The following is a 21262-nucleotide window of genomic DNA, read 5'->3' on the forward strand; positions in this document are numbered from 1 at the left end:
CCTCCTCTTAGCAGGCAGTTTAGCTGGTGCGAAGCGAGGATCCCGAGGCCGAAGTTGGTGCCAATGTAGAAGCCCACGGGACGACCTTGCCATCACTTGCAATGAGCACACATTCCTTCTTTCAGGTCTTGCAAACTAAAATTTACAATTCCAAGACTAGTTGTCCATGTAGCCATGCAGTTGCTTATTTTATTCCTCACATTGTATTTGTAGCCTTCAAAAAATGATGCTGACTGGAAGGCAAGCAAGTCAACATTAGAGGAGGCAGATACTTAATGTTGTTTCTGAAACCTTAATGTTCATCTATTTCAGAAGATGCAGATTATCCTGGAAAGTGGATGGATGCATTACAGTCCTTCTGGAGAATGCCCCTTCTGGGTTCCAAAAGCAGCAGCACATGATCAGCTCGTTTTTCTTTGCAAGGCACATCTCTGTTGGAGAAACACTTTTGCGTTGGGGGGAGGGGGATATACTATTCAATATATATCCATATGTACGCACTACAAAGATCTATATATAAATATTTTTGTACGCACACTATCTAATCACCCCCATTGTGTCGATACTAGTTTTATTGTTGTATTTTGCACCAGATATTCTGGTTTCATATTGTCTGCCGTTCATGGTCTTAATGTCACATGGTAGAGGTGCTCTTACCAGCAATGGAGATCTCAACAACATCAATAGAGGAACAACCTCAGAATGAACGCATCACTCCACGATACTGTGGGGCACTTGGATAAAAAAATGAGCATGTGAAAATCTGATGTGGTAATGCTATCTGAATTTGGTTGGAATAAATAAAGGCTTCAGCGCATTTAAGACCGAAAGACAGTGGCGCCCGACGCAGTACATGCCCAAGTTACATTTCTATGCTCAGAATAGCCAGGTTAACTTCATTATTCGGACTGCCGGATGCCATCTAACAAATGTAAAGTAAGTCTAGTTTGTGCTAAATTAAATATACTTAAAAAGAAACATTCTATCAATACAAAACCGTTTAGGCTGTTCCTGGAGAAGCTTATAAGGTATGCACATCTATGGAATAGCAATTCTACGAAAGTAAAGAGGAGAGACCAGTTTACGGTAACCGGCCTGTAATCTCACTTTTAGTAAATGGGAGAAGGCATGCTATGTCTGTCAGCCGTTTTCTGATGGCCACTCGCGATTATTTGCCTGTATTAAATGGCCTCAAGTGCCCTATGAGCAATTTATGACGTCAGAAGTCGCTCAGATTAAGACAAAGAACATTTACAGGAATAATGTAGAATACCGTGTGTTATAAGGTGAATAGAATAAGAGGAGCAGCAGGCAGCGCCATATAACAGTAAGTTATGAAACGTCATGTTTCACTTCACAGGAAGTCCTTGGATGAAGGAAGCACTTCTTCCTGAAGGTTTGTCTAAATTTAGCACATGGTACAAACAGTGCAATCTACAGTCTGCCTACGCTAATAATATGTAGCAAACAATGTTTACAGTCTTTATATGCTCGATAGCTTTAATCCCATCTTGATGCCACAGACAGAGCAAGCAGTGGCAACGTCAGTAGATAGATCCATGGCAGGCTGATGCAACAGTTACCTTTTTACTGGAAGCATGTGTCATAATAATAAAACCAAAACTTAAAACATACCACCACCTATTTGCGGTGGACACATGGTTGCATTAGAAAAATTTAAATAAAATGTATATGCCCCAGTTCTTTTCTTTCAATTAATATTAGTGCAGCAAACACGCTTTCTAGCAGGCACATATGGAAGCACTTGTGTTTAAATGCACATTATAGGAAATTACGATTTTAGTGTGCAAAAACCGGTTAGGATGCCATTATTTACTGTAATTTAGAGACAAAAAGATGATCTAAGATTCTAAAGAATGATAAATCAAAAGCATTGGCACAGTAAAGTATTGGCACACCAGCGAATCATATCGTCCATTTCATTTGTATGTATGGCTGGACAGCATAGCTGCTGCCAGTACGTTTGTGATCAACCAAATGGAGAGCTTTCAGAAGCACTACAGAGCTATGCCTACATGATGGTGGACAGGAGTACATGTGATGATTGAGCATAAGTCGCTTGCTTCTACAGGAAAAAAAGTGTTTCCCTCCAGGCAGCTGCGATTATGGATTTGTTTATCCAGCTACCCGAGCCAGCAGCAGTACGACTGCCTACAGAAGGCTCACTAACGGGCATAAAATATGAATGGTTTTGGTGGAGGAGGGAGAGGAGTGGCATACACGCCTCTGAAATGCCATTTAAGTATCTGAGATTAGATCATAGTTTTTAAGGCTGGGGCCCGGATTTAGGGCTCACTGGGGGGGTCGGGACAGCTCTTAGGCCTGGGGGTAGGGGCGGGTTAGGGCAGGGTATTTTTAGGGCTGGGTCGCAGTCGGAGTCATTTTTTAGGGGTGGGCCAGGATTTAGGGCTTGCTGGGGGAGGGGGGGGGCAGTCTTTAAGCTGGTTTTAGGGCTCAGGGAAGGTTTAGGAACGGTTGCTGCATTTTATAATGGGGGGGGGGGGGGTTTCAGGGCTGGGGGCCAGGTTTTAGGTCTCAGGATGGGGAGGTTATCTTTACCACGCACAGGCCTATAAAAATCATGCCTTTAAAATGAAATTTGTTGTGAAGGCATGCGTGGTAAAGACATGGGTCATAGTAAAGCCTGAGTTGTTAAGGCATGCGAAATCGCATGCATGGTTCAGTTATATAACCCCTGCACTTCCTCAGACCTGATCAAAAACATCCATCCAAAAGCACATCTACATAGTCCTTGTCAATAATTCGACCTTTAATCCAGTGGACCCAACTGTGCCACAAATTTACACCCAACATCTAAAAATTGCATGGTTCTGGCCCCAACAAGGCTGCTTTCAGTCACCTGTGGGACGCTGTCTCAACTTACTTTAGATGTTAGTTCAAATAAGAGAATTAGCTGAAGTTTATGTTTCACGTAATCCTGTACTGTTTTATGTAATGTGGTGCAGCTCTGCAAACACTGTTAATGAAGCAATATTGAAAACCAGAAGCAACTACTAGTACCCTACTCTGCCCTTTGGTTTTAGGCCTACTGACTGATTACAGGATAGCATCATCTGGCAACTATCGCTAGTGATGCCTTGACGTCCGGTTTTGGCAGGTAATACAGCAGCATCCATAAATCCCACTGTGAGTGCCGCCCCTTGTCATTCAACAAGTGGAGACGGACTCGGGCGGATTTTCCTTCCACACGCGTAGGGGCTGCATGCGTTTTTGGGTCTTTATATACAGATCGTCTGATTCTCTAGACAGTAAGAGTACAGCTCAACTAATAGTTGGGACACCTCTACCCACATCTTGTTTTGGCTGCTGATCCATAATTTATTCTGCCACTATTTTAGATATGCGGACCAACGTGTTGGCACGGATCTAAAGCATAGTTGGATGTTCTGGTCACCCCCCGCTGGTTGGAATGGGAGCATCGTCGCCCTTGGTATTAATGACGCAAAATCCCGGTAAGGGTCCTGAATAATGTAAATTCCTTCTATCAAATAGAAGCCCTTACTAATAATCCTTCCCCCCCTCTTACAGCCCCTCGTAACCTACACGGACTGACGTGTCTCCATTTACTCAGGCCATCTGCAATTCCATCACGATCGGCCTGGCCATTCATTAAATTGCTACCGCTGTCAGATCCTTCCCCTCACACGGGTAAGTTGTCTCATCCACCTATATGGTTTTCCTCTCATATCAGTATATTAGTCCATACCAAGTTTCCTTTTACTCTTTCTCCCTCCTTGCCCGCCATCGTATGAAGTGCCCGACTGGGTTCCCTGTAAGTACCCTTCTTACACTTTCACCTCCTTGTGGTGCACAGAGGTCACTCGGACAGAGGTTGTTTTTTCTCAGGTACATTCATTTTCCTTGACCAGTCCACCTAGCCTCACAGTTGTTTTGGCCTCCACACTGATGCAATCATTTTTTCTAATGTCTTTCTAGATGTCCCTATTTTATTAGGTCCTGAAGAGACCCCCTTACTGTAAAGGGGGTCGAAAAGCTGTTGACATAATTTAAAGCGAACCAATCATCCAGCCCCTATGATTAAATAAGGAAGCTGTGTTCATTGTTCTTGATGGTCGACTTTTCTATTATTGGAAACAAATTGTCTATTTCACAACATGTCACTAATTTAATAGGTTCCATTTTCACTCGGGACACTTTTGCACTGCTTTTTTGCATTTACATTTGAAGGTCAGTTATATAAATAAATAACTGTTGCAATTACCAAACTTTGAGTGGTATATGGTGTGATTCTCTTTGGGACATCCATCTAACCCATTATTTCATTGCTATTGGGCTTACTTTTATTTATTATTAATTATATTAATCCACAGGAACCATAGTTTGTTAATATAATATGTACCCTGGTTCCCTGTGAGTATGGTTTCCCTTGTACCCCTTTCACAAATTTACACCAAACACCTACAAATTACATGGTTCTAGCCCAACTGGGAGGTTTTCAGTCACCTGTGGGACGCGGTCTCAACTTACTTTAATCGTTCGAAGAAGATAATTAGCTCAAGTTTATGTTGCATGTAATGCTGTAGTGTTTTATGTAATGCAGTGCAGATCTGCAAACACTGTTAACCCCTTGCGTGCTCCCGTCGGCCACCGCGGCGGAAAAACCGCCGCGGTTAAGGCGTTAATGAAGCAATATTGAAAACCAGATACAACTACTAGTATCCTACTCTGCCCCTCTAGCCTGAAACCTTACCTTGTTTTTGTATAAATACTCGAAGGAGAGGAATGGCGCTTGTAACAGCCTTGACAAAATTATCATCGTTGTTGATGGGAAGAAGGTCTCCATGGACGTCAGCATACCCCAGCATTACTTCTGTGTTAGCGATCTGATGGACATGAAGAATAAGCTTGTAGAAGTCCTCATACCTTCCCGGTTGGTAACGGTTCAAGGGGAATCTTCGGAATTCAGCCCCAAACTGAAAAAAAGACAACATAGAAAAGGTTGAGGAGCACAGCGACATTAAAGATATCACAAAGAACTTTCTAAAAGTATATGAGTTTCTGTGATCAATTCTGACAATTTGATTTGTCAGGAAATCTCAGTCTCATGAGACTTCACCTAAAGACTTCTAATAATGTTTGAAAATGAAGAGGTCAAGTCAGACAAACATCGACAAGCTACTCATCCTGCTGACCCATCGGTCCAGTCACATACATTTCTGGGAAGCTTCTTGAAGGACCAGTTCTGTGAGGAGTAAAGACTGGTTAGAACACTGCAAGTGAAAGGCTGGTGTACAGGGGGATATTGGCTCCTAGCCAATTGATACTGAGTTCATGAATCAGTGCAGAAACAGGATCAATACAACTATTCAGGGACAGCGAGATTGGTACTCCTAGGTTTCTCTGCATGTGGCATTTGACAAGTCGCTCTCAGCACCTCAAATTTCATTTTCCTAAGTACTTGATCAAGCTTCTGAGCTTTTTCTTAGAGGTAAGGGTGCATAATTCTGAAGTCTTTGCACAGAGGGCTCCTTTTAGGATACCCTACCATGGGCACTAATGTTCTCAAACAAATGGCCTGGACACTCTGCATACAGTTCTCTGAACACAGCCCTATTGGTTTGAGTCAAGCAGCAATTTAACAGGCAGGTTAGGCTAAGCTGGCAGGTCACGAGCAGAATGCCCCATTGCATAGGGAGAGCAAGTCATTTCTAGTCTTCAATTAGGAGCAGAAGGCTGAGGCAAGAATCACATTGGCAATAGTAGCACATTCCTACGACAAACATATGTATTTACTGCAGGAAGATAGTCATGTTGGGTGAAGAGTAAATGTGTTCTAACATTTGAGCAAGCAGTGTTTGGAACAATATCACCTGGACGGCATAGGTACTGCTTACATTCTAAATAAATTATATTGGAGACACAAAGATTGAGCATTCCATCAGGATACACAAAAAAATGAGAGCTATCATCAGGATATGCAAGTTTGTGCAATCAGCTTTGTGAATAACCTACACAAAGGGATGGTGGAGACACAAAGGTAATGATGAACAATATATCAAAAGTTAATGTATCAGGGAGATGTCACTGAGGCTATTTTTTGAAAAGGCCCTAGTTCTTACAGCATATTTGCTAATACGATGCCGAAGAGTAGAGGATGTAAGAAGAAAAAAACAGAAGCAGCTCTAGTTCCCTGCTTAACAGTGGTTACAACTTGGCCAATTTATCAAAGGGCTTCGGGTAGGGAAAATACATTTTCATTAATCTTTCATGTTTTGCACTGCTTTAAGTGAGAGGGAAAATGTGTTGGCGTGAAGGTGGGTTTTCAAACAGTGATATGACCAAAGAAGCACAACTATTAATACTTTCCAAGAAGTGTAACATATATAATTAAGGGTGTGGCTTATTAAATGTAAACTAAAATTCTGTGTTTAACATAGCATACTACTTGACTGGTATTTGAGAGCATTTGTGTGAGCGCTCTGTTACTGCATCCAGACATATCATGCAACAAACATACAATTAAAAGAATCCAGACCTATTGGCTTTGTCAATGCTCGTTTGCAGTGTCAGATAAGTAACAGTAACATTTTTTTATGAAAGATTAGAATGGAACTAGTTTCAATTCGACAATGTGAGAATCCTATGGAAGGGGTGACAACCACTCCTGTTGTCCCCCTTACGCCACTTTCCAATACATCCTCTCTGCCAGACACAAACGTTTTTACTCCCCTCATCTTACCGAAAACATCAATCTGCTTTTTTCACACTTCATCACTTTCCTCCTCTGCACTCTTTTCACTCTCCTGCACTCATTTCCTTGCATTTCCTTCACTTTACCACACACAATAACCTGTAAGCAGTTCATTTATTTTCTTTTACTTTAGCTGTCACTATTTCAACAGCTTTGTACTTCCTTCACAGAATTTCGAATACACTTACAATTACAAGCAGCATATATCACCATTGCGTTGTGCGCTGTGCAGAGGTCAAGAATTGGATGAGCATGTATTCTGAACACCTTTATGACCCACTGGCAGGCACTTGGAGAACATCCAACTACCTTCCGCTTCAACTTCAGATGTCTCAATCATGGTCAGTTATAAACTTCTACCCACAACCTGAGCACACACAAACACCTACAGAAGACCTAGTTCAGAGTATGTTCAAATCAAGAATAATATGCTGCATGGAAAACCTACAAAAAACAGCATCCTAGAAAAAAGCAATATAAACAGGTGCTACCTAACTTATATGGATTACCTTAATAGTTTACGGTCATTGTTGATAAAAGCTTGTTAAGAAAAAGACCTGTCATTTCCTAGTAGAGGATATAAATACAAGGGCCGATAGAGACCACCTTCAAAGGTGCGCTTTTCATTACTGCCGGGTCTGAGATTTGGAGCGACTCACTCCACTTAAAGACCAGATGATCCACACTGTAGTTGGGATTCTATAAATTTGCTGACTGGAAATCTTACAAAATGTGATAAGTGCATTCAAAGGCAACATGAAATCACTGAAAAACAGCATACACAGAACAAGGCGAGCAGAGGGACAGACAGGATGGGCAATGGAAGACAAATCTCAGAAGATGGTGTGCTTTTGAGACACAAAAGAGTACCTGAGCTTGCAAGGGTATCACTAGAGAATCCTTGATATAATGCTGGCTGTAAAGGGAAAAAAAATCACTTTGACAATGAATTTCAAAATTAATTTTTACCTCAAGATGTATAAACTGAGGTAAGGCAACCCCACTTCTCCCTCCCCGAAAACACCCCAAACGGAAAACACAGAACACTGTTACAATTTGGTCCCCAGTGTACGAGTTAAAGTTTGAAGGTAGATTTCCTCATACCAGTGCAGTATTTTATAATACATGTCTCCTTGTGAGTAAGGAACCCCATTATTCATCATTGAAAATAAATACAGAGTTCTGGGAAAAATGTGTTTTGCACTCCCCAGTTTCTCTGAATCTAACATCTTTGTTGCCAAACACCAGCCCTCGTATCAATGGAAAGGATATACAGTAAACTGATAAAAGCTCTACTGTGGTCTTTTATTTTTACAAGTGCAAGCTAATTCAAAGTGAACTTTTGCCCTTACAGAACTTTTACCCAAAGTAAAAAGAAAGATGGTTATCCTTCTTCATGCACGGAGAAAGGAACATTAACCTGTTCATTGACTTTATTTGAAAACCAATACACTTCAAAGGGGGGGGGGAAAAAAAAAAGGAGCACGAACACAAAATGGCCACCAACTTTCATGTTGGAATGAAAGGAATTCTGCCTTCTCCAGACTTTCCAATCCATGTGAACGTTTCAGGCTCAGGCAGGAATGATTAGTGCTATATGAAAAGCACACATTTGAAACTGCAAATTAAGAATTTCCAAACATCTGATCCACTATAAAAGGTTTCCCAGCTTCACACTTTCACATTAAAGGAAAAAGTAGAAAATGGACACGTTTAATTAATTATGACATGAAAAGGGGATGGTATTAGGGCAGAGTTAGAGCTTGGCAAAAGAAATGCTTTCTTGGTTTTAAAAACAAATCCAAAAGAGGACAAGTGCTTATTAAAATGAAAATAAAACAAATCTGGCCAGTGTTCTTAGACACCAGGCATCTTCCTCCCATATTGTGGTGAAGGCAATTAACTGGGAATTCGATGCACTTCAAAAGACGGAATGAAGCAGACTTTCTGCTGGCATGAGAAAAGAAGGAGTAACGATGCTCATTTTACACGTCAACATGACCACCACTTTGGAGGGACCAGTCTTCTGGTTGTGCCTCGCTCATTTACACACTCACTCTTCGAAACTTTAATGTAGTATTTCACACTTTTGGGATCGGTCAAGAGAGAACCTTGGGGGGGGTGGGGGGCGCTCACATTTCTGGTTTTCTGCTAAGTGAAAAATATTTCAGTCCAGTCATCTGTAAAAGTGTACATAAAACGTGCACAATTCTTGGTGTTTCAAAACCTGGACAGATGGAAAAAAAAAACTAGGGACAGATGAAAACCTCATGCGCTATAAAAATATTCCCTATGACAATATTTTCTTATTACAAGATATTGGACAGCCGTGCCAGTACCATCTACAAAACCATTACAAGAGGATTCCCTCAAATTACCGGAATTTTTAGGGTCTTTGACAGAGTAAACTGTGCCTTAGGAAAAAAAATGTAGACTGGCTTACAAGTAATTTTAACACTTCACGTTCTGCAGCAGTGGCAGGCGAATCTGCATAACAGCAGAAACCAATAGATTCTGGAGCACAGCAGTGTAGGGATTAAGTGCATGCAGAGGTGGGGCAGGGTAGTAAGAGAGCACTACTTACTATAGAGCACACCAGGGAACAACTTCTAAGCCCTAGATTCCGCTTTATTGCTTTTATTGTATGGCCTGCATTTTCATTGTTGTGTCTGACTGCTGTTGTCAGTCTTCCCCATTGCCTGTATGTGCCCCTTTTTTTCTTCCTTCTGTTCCCCTCGCTGTCCCCGTGCTCTCTCTGTCCGGTCTTTACTTCTGTACCCCTTGCTGCCCCCATGTCTCTGCCCGGTTTTCCCTTCGGTTCCCCTTGCTGCCCCCGTGCCTCTGCCCGTTCTGCTTTCTGTTCTTAGCTGCCCCTGTATTTCTGTGTTCTGTATTTTGCCTCTGTACCACTCTTTTTTTCCGGTATTTGTGCCCTTTTGCCTTCTGTGCCACTTGTTTTTCCCTCGTTTGTGCCCCTTTTGCCTTCTGTTCCACTCGTTTTTTGTGCCCTTCTGCACTCTGTGCCACTCGTTTTACCCTTGTTTTTGTGCCCCTTTTGCCTCCTGTTCCACTCGTTTTTTGTGCCCTTCTGCCCTCTGTGACCCTTGTTTTTCCTCATTTTTGTGTCCCTTTTGCCTTCTGTTCCACTCGTTTTTTGTGCCCTCCTGCCTTCTGTTCCACTCGTTTTTTTGTGCCCTTCTACCCTCTGTTCCACTTGTTTTTTGTGCCCTTTTGCCTTCTCTGCCACTCGTTATTCCCTCGATTTTGTGCCCCTTTTTCCTTCTGTTACCTTTGTTGTCCCTCACCCCCCCTCTCAGCTACGGCCCTGCCCCCTGACGGCCCACTGCCCATTCGCTGCCCCCACCTCTCAGCTGCTCCTCCCTCCCACTCCCCATGCCGGCCGTGCGTGGCCGCACCAAAGGCAAGCCCGTCTGCGTCCGTCCGCGCCTGGACCGCACCTAGTGCCAGAACCCCTGGCCCCCGCACCCACCGCGACGACCGCCGCCACTACGACGCCAGCACTCTGCGCGCTATTAACTGCGGACGGAGCCACCCCTGCTTCAAGGCCGCCCCGATATGCACACCCTGCCCCTTCACCTGCCGGAACTGCAGCTACACCAGCCTCAGAGCCAGCGAACCACCCGCCAAGAAAGACCCCAACCACCTCCGATGCATACTACTGAACACCTGCTCCGCACGCAAGCCTGCCGTCGAGCTCTGGGACCTGCTCGACAACATCCTGGATGTCGCCTTCCTGACAGAGACCTGGTTTAACGACTCCTCCGCACCAGACATCACCATAGCCATCCCAGACAGCTACAAGATCACCCGCAGACACCGCACCAACGGAGTCGGAGGAGGAATCGCCATCGTCCACAAGAACAGCATCAGGGTCTCGACTAACACCCACGACGCGCTCAGCACCGCCGAACACATGCATTTCCAGATCTTCTCCTCAAGCCCGCACGTCTCCGTCAGCCACACCACCGAACTCCTCTGGTCCGATCACCGCTGCAACCACTTCACCTTCCAGAAGCCCACCACACCCAACAGCTCCCCCGACACTGCTGGAGCAAAATCACCTAAGACCAACTACACGCAAACCTCGCTCTCAGCCCAACACCAACGACGCTGCCCACAGCCTCAGACGCTGGATCGAGGACTGCGCCAACACCCTCACTCCTGTGAAACGCCCCCCAGACACACCAGCAAGAGGGCTAGCTGGTTCACCCCAGAACTCCTAGCCTCCAAGCAAGCCTGCCGGAAACTAGAGAAGAAATGGTACAGTGAACAAACTTCAGACAGCCACGCAGCACACAAGGACGCCATCCACAACCACCACCACCTCATCAGAGCGGTCAAGAGGACCTCCTTCAAAGACCGCCTTGACAACAATGCACACAATAGCAAGGTGCGCTTCAACATCGTGAAGGAACTCTCCAACCCCAGCTCCAACACAAACGACATCCCGCCGTCGCAAGCCCTGTGCGACTCCCTCGCCACCTTCTTTCACCGCAAGATAGCAAACATCCAGGACAGCTTCAACACCCAGACAGCCCCAACAGAGAGCAACACAACAGACCCTTCGCAAACTATCGACCACAACTCCCAGCTAGCCTGGGCCAGCGTGAGCATCGATGACATCAAGACCATGCGCACAATCCACTCCGGCTCTCAGTCAGACCCATTCCCGCAACAAGTCTTCAACAGAGCAAGCAGCTCCATCGCACCCCACCTGCGCAATGTCATCAATCTCTCCCTCGAGACTGCGACCTTCCCTGAGATCTGGAAACACACCGAGATCAACGTCCTACTCAAAAAACCTAAGGCAGACCCAAGAGACCTCAAGAACTTCCGGCCCATCTCTCTGCTCCCCTTCACGGCCAAAGTCATCGAGAAAACCTTCAGACAGCCAACCCGATACCTCGATGTAAACAGAATCCTGGACCCTTCCCAGTCAGGGTTCCGCAGCAACCACGGCATTGAGACTGCCCTCATCGCCCCCACCGATGACATCAGGACCCTGCTGGACAACAGCAAGATCACAGTACTCATCCTCCTAGACCTCTCCGCCGCCTTCGACACCGTCTGTCACCACACACTACGCGCACGGCTCCATGCCGCAGGGATCCGAGACAAGGCTCTGGATTGGACCACCTCCTTCCTCTCCGGCAGAACCCAGAGTGTCCGCCTCCCCCATTCCGTTCCAAAGCCCAGAGATCATCTGCGGCATACCCCTGGGATCCTCCCTCAGCCCGACACGGTTCAACATTTACATGACCTCGCTCGCACACGTAGCCAGACAGCACAACCTCAACATAATCTCCTACGCCAACGACACTCAGCTGATCTTCTCCCTCACCAAGGACCCCATCACGGCCAAAGCCAACCTCCACTAAGGAATGAAGGCTGTCGCCGACTGGATGAAGACCAGCCGTCTAAAGCTGAACTTGGACAAGACAGAGGTCCTCATCCTCGGCTCCAACCCTTCAGTCTGGGACTACTCCTGGTGGCCAACAGCACTAGGGGCAGCCCCGACACCCACCGACCACGCACGCAACCTGGGAATTATCCTCTACTCAACACTCTCAATGACCAAGCAAGTAAAAGCCATCTCCTCCTCCTGCTTCGACACCCTCCGCATGATCTACAGATGAATCCCAACAGATACAAGAAAGACAGTCACCCAGGCCCTCGTCAACAGCAGACTACTACGGAAACGCCCTCTACGTGGGAGCCCCAACCAAGTTCAAATGACTACAACACATCCAAAACGCCTCGGCACGACTGATCCTCGACGTACCATGCCACGGCCACATCACCCCCCCCCCAGTGAGAAAACTGCACTGGCTCCCCATCAACAAGAGGATATCCTTCAAGCTCCTCACCCACGCACACAAGGCACTCTACAAGACCGGTCCTGCCTACCTCAACAGATGGCTCTCCTTCTACATCCCCAACCGCCAGCTACGCTCCGCTGACCTCTCACTCGCCATCGTCCCGCGCATCTGAAGAACCACCACCGGTGGGACATCCTTCTCCCACCTCGCCGCCAAGACATGGAACACCCTCCCACTGAGCCTACGACAGACCCAAGACCTGCTGACCTTCAGGAGGATACACTAGACCTGGCTGTTCGATCAGTAGCGCCCACTGCCCACCGACGCAAGCACCTTGAGACCCTCGCGGGTATGTAGTGCACTCTACAAATGATTGATTGATGGAGAGCATAGAGAACTGGAGCCCTAAACAGATGCTTAACTTTCTGTGCATTAAATACAGGAAAACCCCAATCTCGCTCAGACGTGCAACAGGCAAGTACAGACTCCATGCCCCTGAAGCCCTTCCCCTCCCTGTGGAGAGTGAGAGAGAACACTTGTTTTGTGGAACGTCTACAGGTAGCTTCCAGGAGAAAAGAAAAGGACGGCAGTAATGTAATGCAATAGGGAACATGCTTACTCCAGTTAGTGGGGGGGGGGGGGGTTAGTGGGGTAGCAGTATGACTTATTTTAAATTAAAAAAAATTAATATATAACAGGGTACACATGGTTAAATGATGCAGAATTTATAAAAGAATGTTTGAGACTACCAGCTTAGTTTAAGGTCAAGCACATCGCCCTCAACATTCTCACTGAGTAGCAGCTTCTACCAGTCCACTGTAAACTGAACATCAGTGGTTGCTCGGGGTTTGACATTGCAAGAGATTTATTTTCATCCGAGCAGATAGAGCATTCTCTGCATTCCACTTGTCCGAAGACCACCAATCACTTTAGCAGGAACACAAGAGGCAGCCAGTTCTTAACAGCTTCTTCAAAACATGCACCACCAATATGTTCCATCGCATTTGGTTAAATACACATATTGTTTATAATACTTTAATAAAACAGTGAATGTTGATGAATGTAGAGCATTGACAGGATGTTGGGGGTCATCAATCGGACACATACTATTCTGTAATTTTGGTGGCTTGGTTTTAAATGCAAGTCTGCAAAAACAGTTAGCCTGTGTCTAGAGGGTACAGGGTGAGTAACCATGTGTAGGAATCTTCAATGCAATTGAAGGATTCAGAGGATAGCAATGGACAAACTCAAAAGCAGAGTGGCTCGTAAAAGTCGCTAACACCCAGAAACAGCAATACAGGACTACATTAAGGTTTAAATATTTTAACAATACAATACAAGGTTATTTTGGTCCAGTTATCATGAAATGAAGTATTTAGAAACAGTGAAATGCTAACTCAAACTATTATTAAAATACTGGACTTTGCGATTTGATGGTTGTAAAAAAAAAAAAAAAAAAAAAAAAAAAAGATAACATTTTAATTATGTAGAAATCGAGGCCAAAAAAAAAAGTACACCTGGCTTGTTAAAACCCCGTTTTCTCTGCAAAAGTCAGATTTTGTAAGCTGCTGCCTGCAAGATTCGGCCAACAATGGGTCTAACTTGCAATTAGAACACTCAGGTTTGTATTCATGAAAATGGTACTAATTAATAGTAGGGAAACAGTGGAGCTTTATCATTAGCCTTTTAGCACAACTGTGCTTAAATAGAATTCGCTAGAGGGAAGGAACTCATGCCTTCCATTGGATAGGATCCAGATTTCATAGGAATCGGAGGATAATGTATGTGAAGTAGCTAGCATCCCTCTTAAGTGCACATTTTAAAACTACTGCTCTTTGCACAAAAACACTCAAACATGCCCATGGTCTACCTATCTATACATACGAAAATAATTTGGGTTTCAAGGACCCAAGTTGAAAAAGTTATAAATTAATATTCTAAACAAAATAAAATACAGCCCAATGACTGAAATAATATGAAAAAGTCTGCTGTGACAAACTGTAATGAGAAATTAAGTTACAGTCGAAGCAGAGAAACGAGGGTTACTACAAACACTGTATTAATGTAAATTTATGCGCACAGGCTCTTGTTAGTTACATTTAAAAACTGCAGTTTCCACAGAGTAAACAAAAAAATGGTGTGTTGTAAAAGAGCGGTTTAGTATTCCGGTGTTTTTTTACCAGCAGAAAACACAAAGCCTTAAAGAACGATGGTGTCAATTATGGGCAGTTCCCTGATCATAAAATATCCTTAACTATTTTCACCGCTAAGAAAGATGCTGAATTGAGGGGAAAAAAATAATTTTTTAAACACACAAACAAGGGGAGGCCACCTGACAAATGCACAAAAGCCACATAGAGAGGACACCGCGAGTTCAAGTTTCTACGTCTAAATGTCGAGTTTGTGGGGGTGGGCTGGGTGCTTGAACCACCACTGATGTGCCCTGCATTCTCATCTCTGCAGCCACAGTGGGAAACTCTGGATTTCTCCTCGGAATGTATCCATTTTCCTACAATTCTTATAGCAGTCTATTTTTGAAACATCTGGACATCTATTTAGGTGTATCAGCCTATACAGCTGTTGCACTATAAGGTTATACAGAATGCCTTCTACAGTACAGTCCGACGCAGGTACCTGCATTTAAATGAAAGGTCTGTGCCACATAATAAAATGGAGAGAAAAAAAATGCAGCCACCTAAAGTGGCTACCATATGCTTGTAATAAAAAAATCTAGTTATGATTTTTTTTTGGGGGGGGGGGGGGGTAGTTTGGTGTATTATAGGACAGACCCAACAGACACTTTCAAGTGGTCTCCGTAAAGAAACTTTTAAAGAGCAAAACTTGCCAACAGAAAAAAAAAGATTAAAAAAAAATAAAATATATATATCACACCAAGGGCTTCATCTCTCACTACCCTTTAAATACAAAGGAAAACAAGTAGCCCTTCAAAAACGTACAGCGATATGTTCCACACGCTTGCGTTGCAACAATGAAAAGCACTTGCTGACAACAACCACTTTAGTCGCTTTTTCCGGAGAACTCTTATTCGGCTAAGCCAGAGCTCCTGGGACCATGGTCTAGAAGGATAGCCGTTTAACTGGAGAGATCAGTTCACTGAGGTGGCTATTTTTGTTTCATGGAAAAAACAATTAACGCAAGGGTCGCCTATAAAGAGTAATTAGTTACATTTGTATTTTCCCTTTCGCAATTGCTCAAAAGACAAAGCCGTCATAACAACGCTCCGTTCCGGAAAAGCATCTTTCATGATGGACCACTCGGTGGACGTTTGCTCACTGCCCGCCCATTGTCTTACTCACGCCTTGCCACATATAAATCACGCGCTCGCCCGCGCCGCTGGACCAATGAAGGGCGGCAAAACACTGACGTGTTACGGTTTATCCTCATACAACAGAACCCGGTGGTTTACCGCTCAACGGACCTCTTTACTTAACTGGTCTGACAACTGCCAATTTCCTGCAAAAACGGTGTTGTTGTAAATGCGAACAAAGGTTCAAAGCCAGGTGCTTCACACGACGGCATTAATGAGCGCAGCACTCCCCGCACGAGAACAGTCGGTTGTCTGCTTTTCAAGAAATGTGCGTTCATTGTGCTCGAGACCTCCCAACAGGTCGGGAGCCCATTTTCCGTCCCTGTGAGTAGACACCCATTAGTCGAGGAACAAAACGCCTGCCTGGCTAAATTAGTCACAGTAAATTACGGAACAATTTGTGTTTTATAGGTTGGTTGAAAGCATTCACCCCCTCAGCACCCCGACGGCCCACTTCGAAGTTCTATTTTTGGCCTATTGAAATCGGTCTCATTGCGCTCAGCCACTCTACGTTGCGGTGCAACCTCAACTGCTTGCAACCAAATGGACAGATAGGGCAAACGCTAAACATCATGAGATGCCTACCCAACATTCCTCACAAATAGGTTTCCGTAAAAAAAAAGCGCTTGCTAGCACTGGAACTGTTGAGGCGGATCTGCATACAAGAGGGATGGCTTCTCTGATGCAGCTCTTTGTGACTCAAGCCCGCACACGTCCACTGGCAAGACAGTAAAGAGCCCTCAGAAGAGCCTCCGCATGTCGAGTCCTGCACCAACAAATGATCTTCTAGCCCTGTATGCCCCCAATGGAAGCAGCTCCGGACCAGGAAAGGTGGATCAGCAGAACTCAGTCATCACTTGGCGGTATGTGTACATCACCGGTGGACACAAGGTGCAGCTTTTAGTCAAATTTGAGTCAGCTCCGTCTTAGGTGGCCATGCTAAACAGGTCTTGCAGGGTTGGGGGGAGATGCTGAGAAGCCAGGCATAGGTAGAGATCGCACCAAAAAGAGGAAGATTGGTCCAGATAGTCACAGAGTTTGCACCTAGAAGGTGGACAAGGTTCAGACTTCCTTTTGCCCAGCAGATAGAGAAAAGAGTATCCTACAGCGGGGGCAGATAAATGGCTAGATTGAATAACCAGACACTTGCTTAAAGTTAGATTGAACCTCACAAGAAGAAGGTTTGGCAGCAACACATAGTACACTAATATATTGAGGTGATCGAAACCAAGGAGGTGATATTGGAGCTGGTGAGGGACAACTCAATGCTGGTGTGCTTATTGACCAGGTGGAGATCTTCATGACAGAGACTTTCCTTAAGATTATCAGTGTTCCAGCTGGAACAAGAAGTTCAAACCTCAAGTAATTTTTAGAAGGATGGGACAGATTAATATAGTTGCAAAGACATGGCTTCTAGAATGAGACTAGTTTATAATCTCATTCAGTTTGGGACTGTATGGGCCGGAGGGACAGGGTGGTCTGGCCCAGTAGTGGTCTGGCCCAGTATTAGGTTGGTCGGGGAGGTTGTGCAAGGGAGCCCAGAAAAAAGGGAAGGTCCCATTTAAGGCCTCTCAGACTAATTTTCCTGGATGTGACCAGTAATACTGAGGAGAAGTGCAAGAAGTATGAGAAATTAGGAAAGCGTTCCTTAAACTTTCATCATAAGATCTGTGTTATTGTTTCCAACAAGGCTTCGGGTCATAACAGAAGATAAACAGTACATATCTGAGATACTAAATCAGGCCAAAGAGAACAGCAGGAGCATCTAAGATGGCAAGGTGAAGTAAGATGGGAGCTACTGATGTACGGTTATCTAAAGGTATGCATATCAAGCTTGGCCAATATTCCCAATACCCAAGCCCCAAGTTTGGTTATGCAGGCCGGATTTTCAGCCTATGCATAGGCTAGATACTGGTTTGGTGGGCCACTTATCCCGTACACCCCCAAAATAAGGTTCTCACAGGTTCACTAAAAAAAAAAAAAAAAAAAAAAAAGAGAAAATCACTGTTGTACATGGATGTGGTTTGGTGCGGTTTAACCAACATTTTGTACTTTTCCCCCAAAAAATAATAAAAACAACTTCTTAAAAGCAAAGCGTTTCAGCCTGTGAAGCCTTAGGGATAAGGCACAAACAGTGCCAGCGCTATCACCAGAGGGTGATCCCTCATTTGTATGGGGCTGTGACCCAATGCAAATGAGGGAATACCTTTGCCTCTGTGCCCGCACTGTATTATAGGTACAGAGGCAAAGAAGGTGTTGGCAGCCCTCTGGATGGGGAATGGGAGTCCTATGGACCCCCCCAGACATCCCATTGCAGGCAGGTAAGGCACTAACTGCACCTACCTGCATGGGGGATCTCTCTCCCATCTTAAAAGTGCAGGCGGGTTGCAGCCGGCACAGTGAAATATGGAGCAGCTGCTTCAAAGCCTCACCATTTAATCACTAGAATGCTCTGCCCCCAGGGCAGCATGAGTGGGCAGCTGCCCGGGGTCAGCACATTCAATGTAATACAGTACATTCTCCTGGTTAGTGCAGAGCACGCGTCTTAAAAGGTGCGCCCGAAATATGCACTGCATTGCATAATAATATGGACCGAGGAGCCCATTTCATTAATGCCTTTGTTGCACAGTGGGCATTTGTACTCATTCTTTACACAAACTAGACACTTCTAGATTAGAGAAGGGGCCCAAGATGTTTGTGCAGCCCCTCTGTAATACCATCTGCATAAGCACACATTTGCAGCTGTGGAGCATTCACTTATTTGCCAAAACAAACCGCCCCATGCAAATAAGTAATTACAGTTTTAGGTGCAGTGGAAAACAAGCTCATATGTGGAACACTAACTGGGATAAGGTGAGTAACTATGCACCTTACAGTGAACATTAGTATAGTCTGGATTTCATCCTAAAGCACATGCCTCCTGCACATTGGTACCCTCGCAGGTACTAAAGTGACCTCTCCTTTGCTACATGGTTACTGAAATACTATTGTGCTCTACAGCATTCACAAAAGGGAACCATGTAGTCCAACAAATCCCACAGGCTTCTTTCAGAACAAGACAGGAGGAGTGTTATCCAAGTCTTTGCATGCCCCGGCCAGTTGAGAAGCAAGCAAAACCTCCCTTCCCACTAGATGTATCCTACTGACCATAGGATGGCCCAATCTTAGATGGGAAGTTATTTTTTTCTCACTCTTGAATAGAACCTGAAATCGAAAAAGCTGGTTAATGCACAAAAGTATAATTGCTCCATCTCCGTATGATTCAGCTCCGATGACTAATTTTCTCTCACGCCGCTGTTCATTATAAGTTCAGTAAAGGTTTGGCATTCAATCAGTAAAGCTGGGCCATAAATACAAAAACATCAAGAAAACTGACAATATTGACTTTCATGCAATCACCCATTCACCTTATGATCACATTACCCAATTACTAGAATCGAATTAAGTGTTTAAAAAAAAAAAAACGAATTTTATTTTGAAAAAAGTTCGTTTTTTGAGAACTTGATTCATTTTCGAATTTCATTACTTTTTGACATACACAGGAATCACAATATTTCCAAGATACACAAATAAACATACAAATTACATAATATATATACACAATACATATACAACCCTTAACAGAGATGATTTTTAGGCTCAGGTTCTGTACAGTTTAAGCTGCAAAAATACCATGGAACCCCTGACAGCTACCTAACTGGGGAAGATTCACACATGTTGCCAGGGGCAACAGCCAAATAGTGACCCTACTGGTTTTACATACAATATTCTTTAAGAAACTTTACAAACATACTAGATTGTGAGCAACAGTGGTAACACATATATTGAGCACTTATTTGGCCGAGAAAGAAGCTGTTGACGCGTTTCAAACCAAGAAGAATGGACTGCCAGTGCAATACCATCGAAAACAAGGAAAGAAAAAAATAGAAAATAAAAATTAAAAAAACAACACCTCGAGTCAGGCGGAGTGGTTACCTCTTGTTTTGGTAAAATTCACAGTTCAAAATTGGTTTACATTGCGCCAGTCCACAAGTGTCTATTTGAAGCAAGTTTCATTGAGTGAACACAAGAGATGGAGCTTTTTTAGTGTTCTTTGCCCTGAGCAGAAACCTCAAAGAAATGGTCCAGGGTTCGAAACCCGTCAACAGCTTCTTTCTTGGCCAAATAAATGCGTTATCACTGATGCTCACTCTGCTTTTTTTGAGAGTTGCTCTCAACCGCCTTTTTTCTTTTAGGGTAACAGGGTTTTCTCTGATAAGGACTACATTTTTGGCGTGGAAGCAATAAAGGTGCAGTGTATGTAAACAATAACAGACTTAGTGGGAGAGAACGCCGATCACTAAAGTGATGGACACTGCAAGGGACTACTTTGCAAATGTAGACAGGATAGTAGAGAATATAACGCATTTGGGCTGCACTACCATGAATGTACCACCTTTTCAAGGTGAATGTGAAAATTTGGATTTGATAACAAGATCACCAATAGCTTCACTGGAGAGTCCCGAAGCAAAAAATGTTGTTAGATGACTAGCGAGGGGAATTACATTTTGGGACCAATGATTTTGAGAGCGTCTCACCGAGTACTCTGCGTCAGAGGTTTCTTTGGAAGGCAATCTCCTAAAACGAATCAGGATTCGTAAAGTTCTACATTCTATGACACACTGACATTTTGGTGGCTCCCCACTATTGACTCAATGGCACTTCCAAGTTGGGATTTTAAAATAACCTTTAGTAATTGGCTTTGGAGCAACTATCAAAGCACCATTTGGACATGGGATCTATTAAGCCCAGGCTAATTTGAGTCTCTGAAGAAATAGAGAGGCATTTAACTGTTAAAAAGGCAAACAGTTTTGACACTGAAATCATGCCACAATATGCGTGCGTCTTTGTTGATATGAAGCTAAACCTTTGGTCAAACGATAATGATGTGGCAACAAAGTGATAATAATACATCATCTGAACTGATGCTATTTGAATATAGTGTTAGCTGACTGTACCACTTTACAAATTGTTAAACAATTCCTGTCAATATATGTTAGTTGTGCCTGCTGGCTGCTTTTTCCAGGAGCACAATGGCCCATGGAGTCCAATGTTGTGGGCCTTTGGCATGATATTGAGTTACCACTTTACATCAGATAGCTAAGTGGTAGACTAGACATCAGGACAGCTAGCAGCCAGACATCTCATGATTTAAACTTAAATATTTGGCACAAATAACCCAAGTAAGTGTATCAACGGCACGGAGTGTGGAGGAAGCCACCTAGAAATACCCTATGCGCACTTCACCTATCCAAATTATTCAACAGTTAATGATATAGGAAAACAGCCACCATAAATAAA

General features: G+C 44.1%; 1 protein-coding gene across 1 annotated transcript in view; it reads right to left on the minus strand.

Moving 5' to 3' along the window:
• Window positions 1-21262, minus strand: part of PARD6G (par-6 family cell polarity regulator gamma) — a 238777-nt gene that overhangs the window by 126475 nt on the left and 91040 nt on the right. The window contains exon 2 of the mRNA XM_078687865.1: window positions 4754-4976. Within this exon, the coding sequence (XP_078543991.1) occupies window positions 4754-4976 (223 nt within the window). The remainder of the gene's footprint in view (window positions 1-4753; window positions 4977-21262) is intronic.

The sequence above is a fragment of the Lissotriton helveticus genome, chromosome 4_1 (assembly GCF_964261635.1).
Source record: "Lissotriton helveticus chromosome 4_1, aLisHel1.1, whole genome shotgun sequence".
NCBI lineage: Eukaryota > Metazoa > Chordata > Amphibia > Caudata > Salamandridae > Lissotriton > Lissotriton helveticus.